Below are 12,574 nucleotides of genomic sequence, written 5' to 3'. Positions count from 1 at the left end.
CAATACCAGCTTTCTCTCTTGTATGCTGGAATTAGATATTTTGGACTATAATATGATGCAAGATGCAGTTCCCTCCATTGTTTTTCTGACTGAATGTGTGTCACCAGAAAGAAGAGGAAGAGGATCATAGAGGCCTTATCAAAAGCTTTGTACTCTACTCTGAGGTAAGATCAGCTGGAGCTTACTTCTATTTTGTATTGCATATTTCTTAATATCTTTCTCTTCTGTATTTGATCTTTATATCCCTTGAATCTTATAGTCTAATCTTAAACTATACAGTCAGGAAAAATGGAATATTTTAAAGTATAATTATCGCCATTCACTTTTTTATAATTAATATTCTTTAATATTTTACAGCTACATTTAGAGGCCCAACTGTGTTCCATATTATTAACAAATTATCTCTCTTAGTTTGCTAGCTTTTATATTATTTGTGTATTGTTAATACCTTTTTTCCTGAAGTCGTTACTTGTAAAACTGAGGCAAAAAATTGTATCCCATGAAACCCTTTACCTATTTCTTCTAGTTCAGCTTCACTATAGTTCATTGGGACAGCTGTTTCAGTGCTTCTCTTTTCTTTCGGTATTGTAATAATCAATGTTCTGGAGCTCTGAGTCTTTCCTCCTGCCCCCTTAATAATCCTATGCAAGACCTGAAGTTTAGAAGTGGAAAGATAGGAACCAATTTCACTGCTTCTGCCTTGTCTCTTCATACCCTAAGTCGGGGTATGAAGTGATGTGGTGCTTAGGGAAATGACCCCATTCTCACAGTGTATCTGAGACTCTAGCTTTCCACCTGTCTCTTCTCAGATGGCACTTCTGTATGATCCAACAGTGAGTTCCACTGTAGATATGTCCTTACAAAACCCTTTGACCTCTTTCCATTTCCATTTCTCTCATTCTGACTCTTGGGTCACTGTTAATACCAGAATGAAGCTCTTCCTAGGGTGACTATAGGATACGGACTAGCCATTTTTCCTCCCATGCCAGTTAACCAAGGCACCATCACCTTAATCATAGAATCATAGCATCATAGAATCATTAAGGTTGGAAAAGACCTTTAAGATCATCAAGTCCAACAGTTAACCTAGCACTGCCAAGTCCATCACTATACCATGTCCTCGAGCACCACATCTATCCGTTCTTTAAATACCTCCAGGGATGGGGACTCAACCACTTCCCTGGGTAGCCTGTTCCAATGCTTGACCACCCTCTCGGTGAAGAAGTTTTTCCTAATATCTAACCTAAACCTCCCCTGGCGCAGCTTGAGGCTGTTTCCTCTCGTCCTATCGCTTGTTACTAGGGAGAAGAGACCAACCCCCACCTCACTACAACCTCCTTTCAGGTAGTTGTAGAGAGCAATAAGGTCTCCCCTCAGCCTCCTCTTCTCCAGACTAAACAACCCCAGCTTCCTCAGCCGCTCCTCATAAGACTTGTGCTCTAGACCCTTCACCAACTTCATTGCCCTTTGGACACGCTCCAGCACCTTGATGTCCTTCTTGGAGTGAGGGGCCCAAAAATGAACACAGTACTCAAGGTGCAGCCTCACCAATGCCGAGTACAGGGCCACTATCACCTCCCTGGTCCTGCTGGCCACACTATTCTTGATACAGGCCAGGATGCTATTGGCCCTCTTGGCCACCTGAGCACACTGCTGGCTCATGTTCAGGCAGCTGTCAACCAACACCCCCAGGTCCTTTTCCACCAGGCAGCTCTCCAGCCACTCCTCCCCAAGCCTGTAGCATTGCATGGGGTTGTTGTGACCCAAGTGCAGGACCTGGCACTTAGCGTTGTTGAATCTCATCCAGTTGGCCCCGGCCTAACAATCCAGCCTGTCCAGGTCCCTCTGCAGGGCCTTCCTATCCTCCAGCAGATCAACACTTCCACCCAACTTGGTGTCATCTGCAAATTTACTGAGGGTGCACTCAATCCCCTCATCCAGATCATCAATGAAGATATTGAACAGGACCGGCCCCAACACTGAGCCCTGGGGAACACCGCTCGTGACCGGCCACCAACTGGATTTGACTCTGTCAACCACCACTCTCTGGGCTTGGATGTCCAGCCAGTTTTCAACCCAGTGTAGAGTGCACCCATCCAAGCCGTGAGCAGCCAGCTTCTCCAGGAGAATGCTGTGGGAGACAGTGTCAAAGGCCTAACCAAAGTCCAAGTAGACAACATCCACAGCCTTCCCCTCATCCACTAAGCGGGTCACCTTGTCATAGAAGGAGACCAGGTTACTGAAACAGGATCTCCCTTTCATAAACCCATGCTGGCTGGGCCTGATCCCCCGGTTGTCCCGCGCTTGCTGCATAATGACACTCAAGATTATTTGTTCCATGACCTTCATTGGCACCGAGGTCAGGCTGATAAGCCTGTAATTCCCCGGATCCTCCTTCCGACCCTTCCTGTAGAGGGGTGTCACATTTGCTACCTTCCAGTCATCTGGGACCTCCCCGGTTGTCATTAAGTTGTCTTAATGACATGAGTAATTCTTAGCATAGTCGATACCTTTAGAGTAATTCATGTTTTAAGATTGACATAGGAGACTATTTCAGTACTTGAAGTGTGCATGTGATGGGAAGGAGTTATTCCACTGGTGCTTTACCAGGCACCTGATGTGGGACAGCTGGGAAACATATTCAACGTGCAAGTTCTTTTTTCATATGACTTGAACCTGAAATGTATTAGTAGAAAGCAAGAAGACAAAAAATATTTTGATTGATGGTTGAATATTTCCCAATAATAAATCAGCATATGAGGAAAATCTGCCATTTTTCTCCTTTTTCAAAGTTGTAGCTGTTTTGAGAAAAGTCCTTCAACTTTTTCTTTTTTTTTTTTTTTTTTTTTTTTAATGTTCTTCTAGCCTGCTAACAGGTGTGGAAGATTCAATTCTCATGGCACATGGAACACAGAAAGAAGAGAAGAATCATCATTCAGGCAGACAGAGGAGATTTACGTCAACTGCAATTTACGTCTCACAAAAACCTAAGAAAAGACCTTTAGATTCCTTCTTAAGAATGAAGTAACCAAAGTGTAGGCCTTATAGTTGCAGCTTAGACTTTATTTTCTTTGTGCTGGTGGGATGTGGAAAGTCAAACTAGCTGTGGTGAGCACTGCCTGGTCTGTGTTGGCTGAACAGCCAGCCTGGGCCAGGTTACACCAGGTGTGTCTGTGTTGTATTGCAGCCTGCAGCATTAACATATCCTTTGATTCATATGTAGAATTAAAGATTATTTGTAGCTCTGCAATTTAAACATTTTTACCCAGTAGGTGTACTCTTAAGTAAGAATTTTAGAACAGCTCTGATATGCAGAATGGAGTTGCATATGTTTACATAAAGTTAATTTGGTCTGAAAAATCTATTTGTCTGAGAAGCCTGTGTGACAGGGTGAGAAAGAAAATGTGCTCAATGTTGTCTACGTCCATAATTTTTGCATCTCAAATTGAGAGCTCTATAGAATAATAAATATCCATGATTTTCCACACAGGAGGTGTTATTTTGCTGCTGGGCAAATAGTACTATTCAGCTGAAAAAAGCAAATATATCAGGGGTCCTTGAACCTAGATTTAAAAGTATGAACAGAAGCTTGCTATCTGACAGCTGTGTGGTTTTACAGGCTTCTTGCCATTCACCACAGTTATTTCAGCGCTTTCTATCTGGGGATAGAATATAAGTGTAGCCCGTGCTATCCTCCCTCCCTCTTTCCCCCCCGCCTCTCCCCCCATGCCACGGAGAAAACAAAACATGAAGACCGTCACTGTCAGGTTATATTTAATAATAATTTATTATAAGGTTTAGTTGCACAAAAAATAAATGAGAACATGGAAGATACATGAATCAATGATGCAAAGCAGAAAAAAGCATGATTGAGAACATTTACAAAACTATACACATACATATGTAGTTGTATGAGTGCATATGTATATATTCTGCTGAAACCTACAGAAGAAACCGCACAGAAATTGAACAAACAGACAAAAAAAATCCTTAAACAAACAGAACTAGAAGGCAGACCTGAGAATTAGGATCTACACATCTTTTGGCCTTTTACAATCTGCTGTATTACTGAGGGCAAAATCCCAGTAGATGAAGGTGTTACCATGACGGCTGATACGCCTGCATACTACAAACTGTGTGCCTGGCCCACCTATGCTTGATTCCCCTTTTCTCTTGAAGTGCTAGTAAAAGTGTTGCTGAATATGTTGTTGGTTTTTTTTTTTTAAAGGGGTTGGGGGTGGCATCATGACTCCACCTACAGATCAGTTACTGGTTCCGCTTGGCTGGCTAGGAAGGAGCATCAACAGCCTGACAGTGAAAAGCACATTTTCCATAGCCTTCTCCAGTGGAAAGCTTTCTTCATGTGTACAGGAAAATAGGAGTCTAAGTTCTTCTGAGAATAATGTGGACACAAGGCTTCTCTGAACTATTTGAGCAATAATAATGTCGTGTGGTTATCCTACACTTCAGCTAAAAATCTAAAAACCTAAACCAAACAGTTCTTCAACCTAGCACTGAAGACTTAAATTGTTTACAATGTCATATACCATTAGAAAATATCTCATTTTGGTTTTGTGTATTCCTGAACAAGGACACAAACACATTGCAAGGGCCATGTTTTTTTCTTTCACTTACTGAAGGTTTTCGGATATATAAATGCTTGCATGTGAAGTTGATGAGGGTACACAGAACTGTACTATTAATAAGTTGGTTTACTTCCTGAGTTATCAAATGTCATAGCAGATAATTCTAAGTTGTGCACAGCATTACAAATAAAACCCTGTAGCATCAGGTTGTTTCTTTGATGATCCCATTTATATTAAAATGCCAAAATGATAATGTAACGAATTTGATTACACTGAAGTTCTCTGTTGGAACCCTAATACAGAAATATCCATAAGCTGAGAAGTTGGTATTGTTTCACTGCTTGTAGAGACAGTCAAAATACCTCCCTACTTTCCTGATGGTAAAAAAGGGGGAGAGTTTGAGGTTAAGTACCTGGAATACCAGATTGTTTTAATTATTTCTGGTAATGCCCTTATTTCTTGCCTCCCTTGGTACTTCTAGCTTGTCTTTTCAAAATAATTGCTTATTTTTGAGATTCGAGGAAGAAAAAAAAAAAAATCCGTAGTGCACACCTTTGCAGGTATTTAATCTATTTTAATTCAAATTCCATAGACATATTACTTCTACCAGGATAGTCCACAGGGAAAATCACATCACACATAGCATAATAAGAACAATATATTATTTTTTTCAAAAAACAAATCCAAAACAACAGCTTCGTTTTTGCACCATGGTGATATCAGTGAACAGCAGCTGAACATGAGACTGATACAAATGAAAATCAAAAACAACCCAAAACTTATAAATATTCTCATTAGCTTAAAAACTAGTAAGCTACACACAAGAGAAACTTCCAAAAGTGTAATTTGAAATGTAATATTAAAACTCTTTAAATATTTTATGAATCTGGCAGGATGGGACCCAGAAAGAGCCTGTTTGCTGTGACAGTTAGGATTATGTAAATAAACTTTCCAGTGTAAAATAGTACAAACTATTGTTTATTGCTGTTTATTTTCAATATTTTCAATAGATTTGCCTTTTTCTTTTGGAAACCTTTAGTTCCTTTTGAGTGAACTTCATCAGCTGTAATTTGGAAATTGTATGTTGAACAATTACTGTGCTATTTCATGCTATACCGCTTGCACAAATAGTTAAGAGGGAGGGAAAAAAACAACAAGGAACACAATACAACTATGGATAGCAATGAGCTCAGCACATGATCTAACCCGTAAGATAATTCTGTCTTTTTTTTTGTTTTAAGGCCCTAAAACCTTTGCTGAAAGGAAATAAACATAATAAAGCACGCTTTCCTTAAAAAAAACTGAGTCAAATCACTGTGTAGCTACCCTCTGTGTTACTGTAAAATGAATCTATGAGATTTTAAGAAAAGTAAAAACAGATTTCTTTTCCGTAATAATAAAATTCATCTTTTATGCTGAGTGAAAAGGTAGGTGTTTAAGTCCCATATTCAAAGGAAAATTCCATGATTAGTAGTACTACTAAGTCTTTAAAGGGCGCAAACTTGCATCTCTTTTAAAAAAGAAATCAGAGAAAAAAATATTTGTAATCAGTCTTTGCTGGGACTTCTGAATGTAGGAGAGGCAGTTGCCAGAGCTTGGATCAACAAGGCAAATACTAAACTCACAGTCTATGAAAGAAGGTGAAAGTTAGAACAGTAACATATATTATCTCCTGTTACTTTCTTTATTCACCTCAAATATGTTCCTTGACTTTAAAGAGCTTCTCTGACTCTATAATACATTCATGATACTGCTCATTCTGCTTGTCTTCTGCTCTCCCTTGGCTGTGCATCTTGGGTAAAACAATATTTCAGCCTGCTTTAAGGGCTGTACCCACCAAGGAACACAAGAAGCTGGACTCCTCCAAACTCCCACATTAGGCAGGGCTGTCCAGCACTTAAGCCTCTTTCTAACCTCCACCTGCCCTAAATTCCCAGGCAACTTTTCTGTTAGGCACCTAAATTTTAAGAACACTCAGAAATAGCTTGTTCTAACTGTGCTGTGCAACTTAACCACCTACCTCCTATCCAGGTCTTATCCCAGGACTAGTGGACAGGAGGAGAGGACCAAGGCAACAAAGCAGGCAGAATGGTTGAAGTATAGGTGCTACCAACATTTGTTAGTTTGATGACAGATGGATGCTAGCTTACTCCTGAGAGATCCAAGTAAGAAACCTTACTTCAGAAAAAGAAAAGATTTCAGAGGACTGATCTCACTCTCAGATTCATTTTTAGGTTTGGGTTTTTTTTGGAGGAGTGGTGGTGATTTTTTTGTAATCATAAAGACATCTGGGAACCAGGGCTCTGATTTTTAAAAATTTATTTTTAAGTCTTATCTGCATCATGCTCCTCTAAACATTCTATGTTACTGAGCTATGTGAAAGTTCAAATCAATGGTATTTATTTACAGTAGCTGAAACTACTGTATGCCTCTGTGAGTATTCCCCAGTGTAAGTGAAAGAAGACTTATTTCCTTTAAAGCCTAGATGCTCAATAGGAGTTAATCCCCTAAATGGCTTTGTAAGTCTGACACTAAGGGCTGGTGCCGAAACCAGTCCCATCTGTCTACAAGATAGGTGCTAAAATGTTCTTTTAGACTGTGGACTCCAGGACCAGAAACTATATGTCAAGTTCTCAGACTATATTATTTAAGGTGTAAGTAAGGCAACTCAAAAGACGTTTCCAACACTCATACATTCCTGGAGAACTGTTTTGGGCTAGAGCACAAGACGCACCTCCATTGCCATGCCTCACTGGGCTGTGGTGTTAGGGTATGTGTGGACTCAGGGTGGCCACTGTCCCTTTGACATCCAGTGCGAAGGATTGTACCCTGAGGCTAGACACCCACAGTGTTCTTCAAAACATTAAGCTGGACTAGACTTTTCAATGTCATGTGAAACGCTGGCTGTTTCTGCTACCACAGTCAGTTCATCCAACATCCTACCTGCCAAATCAGCCAGGAAACGGAAGACTCTGTCACAGTTCTCCCCCAGCCTGCATCAGACATGCACCCTCTCTCCCCTGCCCTTTCCAGCCTTCCCCCTGAAGCTGGGCTCCTGTACAGAAACAACTCGTGTTTTAAGGATTAAGAAGAGCCTGCAGAGCTTGGTAGGCCACTCCAGCGAGAGTGTCCTTGTTTCTGCTTTTGTTCATGACTCTTTTTAGTTCTTTTCTAAGAGTGAAATACATGAAGAGTGATGAGAAGAGGATGCACATCTAGATAACCATGGGACAAACACGTGATAAGTTTGCCAACAATTCCTTTAAAATAAGAGAGTCTCAGGATCATCGAGCGAGCCTCACCTGTGGGAGCTCAGAGACTACTGGAGCAGGCTGCCACCATGCCATGGGACTGTGCCACTGACTAGTTTCTTATCCCTCATTAGACTTGATTTACAAGGCTATAGATTTACCTTACTGTCTGTGTTGCAGTCTTGCAGTTATATATCCCTACATATAACTTAGGACATAATGTTCAAGCTAGAAATACCGAAGGAAATGCACAAAAAGTTATCTAAGGCAAGTTTCAAAAGAATATGATGTTTATTACTTCCACACTGTCCACATTGCTAGCCGGTATAATTAGATCAAATAACTAATATGAATTACTAGCAGTGACTGACATATTTCTTCTAACTTTATGCTTACTTAAAAAGACAATTTTTTAGTTTTAGAAAAAAAAGTGTCTCAGTGATTCTAAAGAATATTTAACACCTTTCTTAAAAGTTTATTTAATTAGATTGTCACACTAAATAATTCATTTCTAGTATTAATCAGTAAGTTTTATAACATGATTTAAGTGATCAATAGCTTATCATACTAAGATATAGTCAAATAAATACACAGTATCTTTCCTTTTTTCTTTTTTTCAATACCTTTCTCCATTTGTGTTGATGTCTATATGTGTATTTGAAGAGAGAAATGTATGTTAGGAATATTTATATGTATTAAAATTACTCTCTGTTAATACCATTTTTTTCCTCTGAAATAAAACTGAAGCAGACATTTATTATTTTCTTTTAAATTTCTATAATTTACCCAACAATGGTAGTATGGGAGGAACTTTCCCACAGAACTCTGTCAGATCATTTTGTAATTAGAAGCATAAAGGCTGAGCACCTATGTATGTATTTTTACTCATGATAAATGCAGATGTTGCTTTTATTACCCAGAATGTGATCAGCCTTGAAACATGCTAAATCATATTTTTAGCAATATCAGGCTGCAGTAAGTTCCACAAAGTTGTATGATAAAAATTGTGGGGCATTGTGCAAGGTACTATTTTTTAAGCATCTATATTGCATAATGCATGTTAGCTAGACGGGTACTTGGATCTTCCAACCAGGTTAGGGAAAATGAGCCCAGCACTCCTGACTCCATTGTTATACAGTAACTTAGAGCTGTGAGCTGGATTAAACACAAAATATTGCTCCCAGCTCCTGATAAATTCAGAAGTTGAATGCTCCAGGAAACCATTTTGCACTCAACATGACCCATTGCTATGTGCTTAAATGTCTGCTAAATTCTCCTAATCTTTTTAAAGATTACAGAATCTTTTTAAAATTTTTGTTGATTTCTTACCCTATTTTTAATTTTCTTTTTTTAGGTTTCAAAAACTTCTCTGTCTTTCTGTAACGATGTTTTTCAAAGAATTAAAAAGAAATAAAAGGTGAGCATGTGCCTTATTTTGGTAGGAAGTCATAGTACTTTTTTTCTACGCTGTCTGTTCTTCCTTGTAACCATCTCAATACAGTACAACTTGAAAAAAGCAGTTCTGGAAAATAAATATCTCCTGTCATCTACAGAAACCCAGGAAATGCAACAATTAATATCAACAACGATAGCTTTATTTCACATCATATATTCTGTTTTAGCTATAGAAGCAGTGATAAGAATCAATGTTTTAACTGAAACCTTTATTTTTGTTACTGTTATGGAATTGCCAAGACAGCTGATTAATTCTGTGTTATTTTATATGCCCATTGCAGTCTTGCTATCATATGATTTAAAAAAAGATTGAAACCAACATGTAGCCTATATCAAAAATGAGGGTTAACTTCATTTATGTCAAATATTGTTACAGGAAAAAATCTACTGTAAAATGCATCCATTCACTTGACAATCCCAGGATTGTAAGGGAACATGGTAAATCTATTTAACCTCACGAGGATTTCTGTACTGAAGGAAAAAAAAACAACAATGAAATCCATTCTTTGGGGCTTTCAGTGTGAGATTTAAAAAGATTAACTCCTTCATCTTAGAGAGCATATTAGATTCTGAGCTTGCATTCAGTTAAAAAGAAAATGTTTTCTCCATTACAACTTGCAATATTCATAACAATATTGACATTTTAAAATGCTTTAATTATAATTAATCATACTTAAACCTCAGTTACTGTCATATCTGTTTTAACCATATCCATAAAAATCTATCAAGCTGTATATGCATGCGAAAGATGCGAAAAGCATCTTTGCAAAGTGACACTTCCATTTTCTTCAATAGAACCAGTTCACCAAAATATTCTAATATTTAGGTTTCTAAGCATAATGCCATTTAAATAACTGCTGAATACACAGCACCTTCACCTATCACCTTTTACTGTCTTATAAGGGCCTGGACAGAGAGACAAACTTCTTGTTACAACAGGTTAGTCAATAGTCTTTGACATTTCTTTCATTCCACCATATGTCTGTACTCATTTCCAATATAACACACCTTTTTATCTAAAATCAAAAGTGAAGAGCATTTATTTATAATATCAAGAACAAACATAGCACCCTTTATGGAGTGCAAGACTTTATACCTGCAGAATTAATATATCCAACTTTATACCCTTTGATTTTAAAGTTATGCTAAAATACACTGATATTAAACACTAAAAAAGAGATTAATTGGAACACCTTCCTCCTTCCTTTTCAGGAAGAAACAGTTGTAAATAATACTGTATTTCATGCTAAAAAGCACAGCCATTCAAGAGATTTGTATTTTCTCATGGAATACCATTCTGCAGTTTCTACATTACTAGATGAAAACTAGTAAATGTGTCTGGTGAGCTAAGTCTGAGTAGAGGTTTGCAGGCTACAGCCTGATGGTCTTTGTCAGTTCCTAGAGATCAAATATCTCAAAAATCACTACTCCTCATAGTATTGCCTATTAGACTGGAGAGCTGAACAAGTGTGAAGTTCATTCCTTTTCTGATAAATGCAATACAGACATCTGATTAATGCTCTTTTTTGCCATGAACAGGTAAGGGTCTTCACAGACTGCCTGCACTTAGCAACCCCTAAATAAATGGGTGCCTGAAGGCTGTATGTTGTACTTAAATTATTGCTATAGAGAGTACTTTAAAAGACTTTTCACCTCAGATATTCAATTTCAACCCCTGCTCCAGCAAAGTCTTGTTAGCTTAGAACAAGACTTGATTAGAAATGTATTTGCTGCTTCCCAACAGGATTTCTATTCACATGTTGTGAAATGAAGTATTTTCCCAAAACGTCATGGTAGACTTTTGTCAAAACAAAAGAAAGCTGCTATTGTTGCTGTCTAAAAAGCTTCTTTGGTTTGTCAATACATTTCCAAGCTTTACTTGCTAGCTTTAGGGGAAAAAACAAAACCAACAAAAAAAACCCAAGAACAGAATTTTGCATGGACCTGATTCATGTGAGGAGCTGGAATCAGAGCCTGCCACAGAAAGGAAAGCCTAAACATTTACTCAGTAAGACAGCAAACTCCATGTTACAAGATATTTTTTCTTTTTCCTTTATATAGACAAGCAAAATTGTTTTAAAGGAGTATACTCACAGATGATTTAAACTATCAACAATAAAATGCAGCTGTTTAAAAAATGGGGCTGCTCAAGTACGTTAACACCATTTGATGATTTATTACCAGTCTCCTTCAATTTCTCCTTTTCTGCACCAAGTGACTACAAAATCAAAAGTACCAGCACGCATCAAGCTATAATATTCATGGTTAAGATAAATTAGTAACTATATTTAGTAATGCTGTGTGTTATTTGTTCATAGGCGTGAATATATTGTTATCAAGGATCATTTTTTAAAAATTTAAATCATGGTTACAGTTATCTATTCATAATACATCCTCAGAATCAAAATGAAAGTGATACCTTTATATTATTTCTTCTATTTTATAATGTACTAATGCTAAGTTCCATCCATACCAGTTGCACCTGGTTACCACTGAAGACATTTTTTTGCCCTCCATCTCTTCACAGCTCATTAGCTGAAAACAGAGAGCTCCTCTTATGTCAGGAGCAGATGTACTAGCCGTGTGCCTTGCACATGAAGAAAGCCGAGACTTGAGCACGGACCCATGAGGTCCCTGGGCCTATTTAAAGGCCCTTGTAGTCTCTAGGCAGGCAGCTCTACCACGTGTGCCAAAAGAGTTATCCTTCTGGCGGAAGCACTAGGAGCTGTACAAAGTAGTCTCAGTGGGCAATCACTTAGATTATCGACAGGCATATGCCAGGAATTAAAGCAATTCCGTGAAAACAGAATTTTCTGGCAAACTGTTGGCACAGTGCCTGCCTGGTTCTCATGGAGCTTTTCTGAGGAACATTTCTGGAAGCTATGCGAATACACAAATATTAGAGTGATATCATCTGCTGTTCTGGAGTGGCACTGATGGCAATATCAACTGGCTGCTGAATACCTTTGTGCTTCAGGTGCCCAGTTTTCTTAGGCTGTATTACAGTACACTGTGAAGTTGCATCCTTGCTTTCAACTTCCAGTGTGGTTGTGTTTACTCTCTACAAGAAATATGTTCCCAAATAGGTCAGGTTTACTTTTTGTTGGTTGTGTTCTCCAGCTTTGTCCTTGGAGTTCAGTTTTCTGCCTATTGCTACAAGACGGGACTTCACAGATGTTTATAAATATATGAGTTGAGAGGATAGTTGCATTATGTAATGAAAGCAAAATATTTAGTAAAATTTCTATACGTGGCCAATCCCCCCGTCGTCTTGTCCTCGTT

At 38.4% G+C, this 12,574-nt stretch overlaps 1 protein-coding gene across 2 annotated transcripts in view; it reads left to right on the top strand.

Moving 5' to 3' along the window:
- CD226 (CD226 molecule) overlaps positions 1-12,539 on the top strand; it is a 39,459-nt gene extending 26,920 nt beyond the window's left edge. Inside the window, exons 5-6 of one of the 2 annotated variants that reach the window (XR_015704731.1) lie at positions 36-164; positions 2,866-2,949. Coding sequence is in view for 1 of the 2 variants with exons in the window: in XM_087757557.1 (XP_087613683.1) it covers positions 108-164; positions 2,866-3,028 (220 nt within the window). In the remaining variant the exon portion in view is untranslated. Of the gene's footprint in view, positions 1-35; positions 165-2,865 lie in introns of both variants that reach the window. The other variant, XM_087757557.1, reaches the window with a different exon arrangement.
- The last annotated feature ends 35 nt before the right edge of the window (positions 12,540-12,574 follow it).

This window comes from Nipponia nippon, unplaced genomic scaffold (genome assembly GCF_047370975.1).
Source record: "Nipponia nippon isolate SJK-2023a ecotype South Korea unplaced genomic scaffold, ASM4737097v1 scaffold_1, whole genome shotgun sequence".
Classification (NCBI taxonomy): Eukaryota; Metazoa; Chordata; class Aves; order Pelecaniformes; family Threskiornithidae; genus Nipponia; species Nipponia nippon.
The sequence above is the reverse complement of the archived record's forward strand: the minus strand, read 5'-3'. Positions and strand labels throughout refer to the sequence as shown.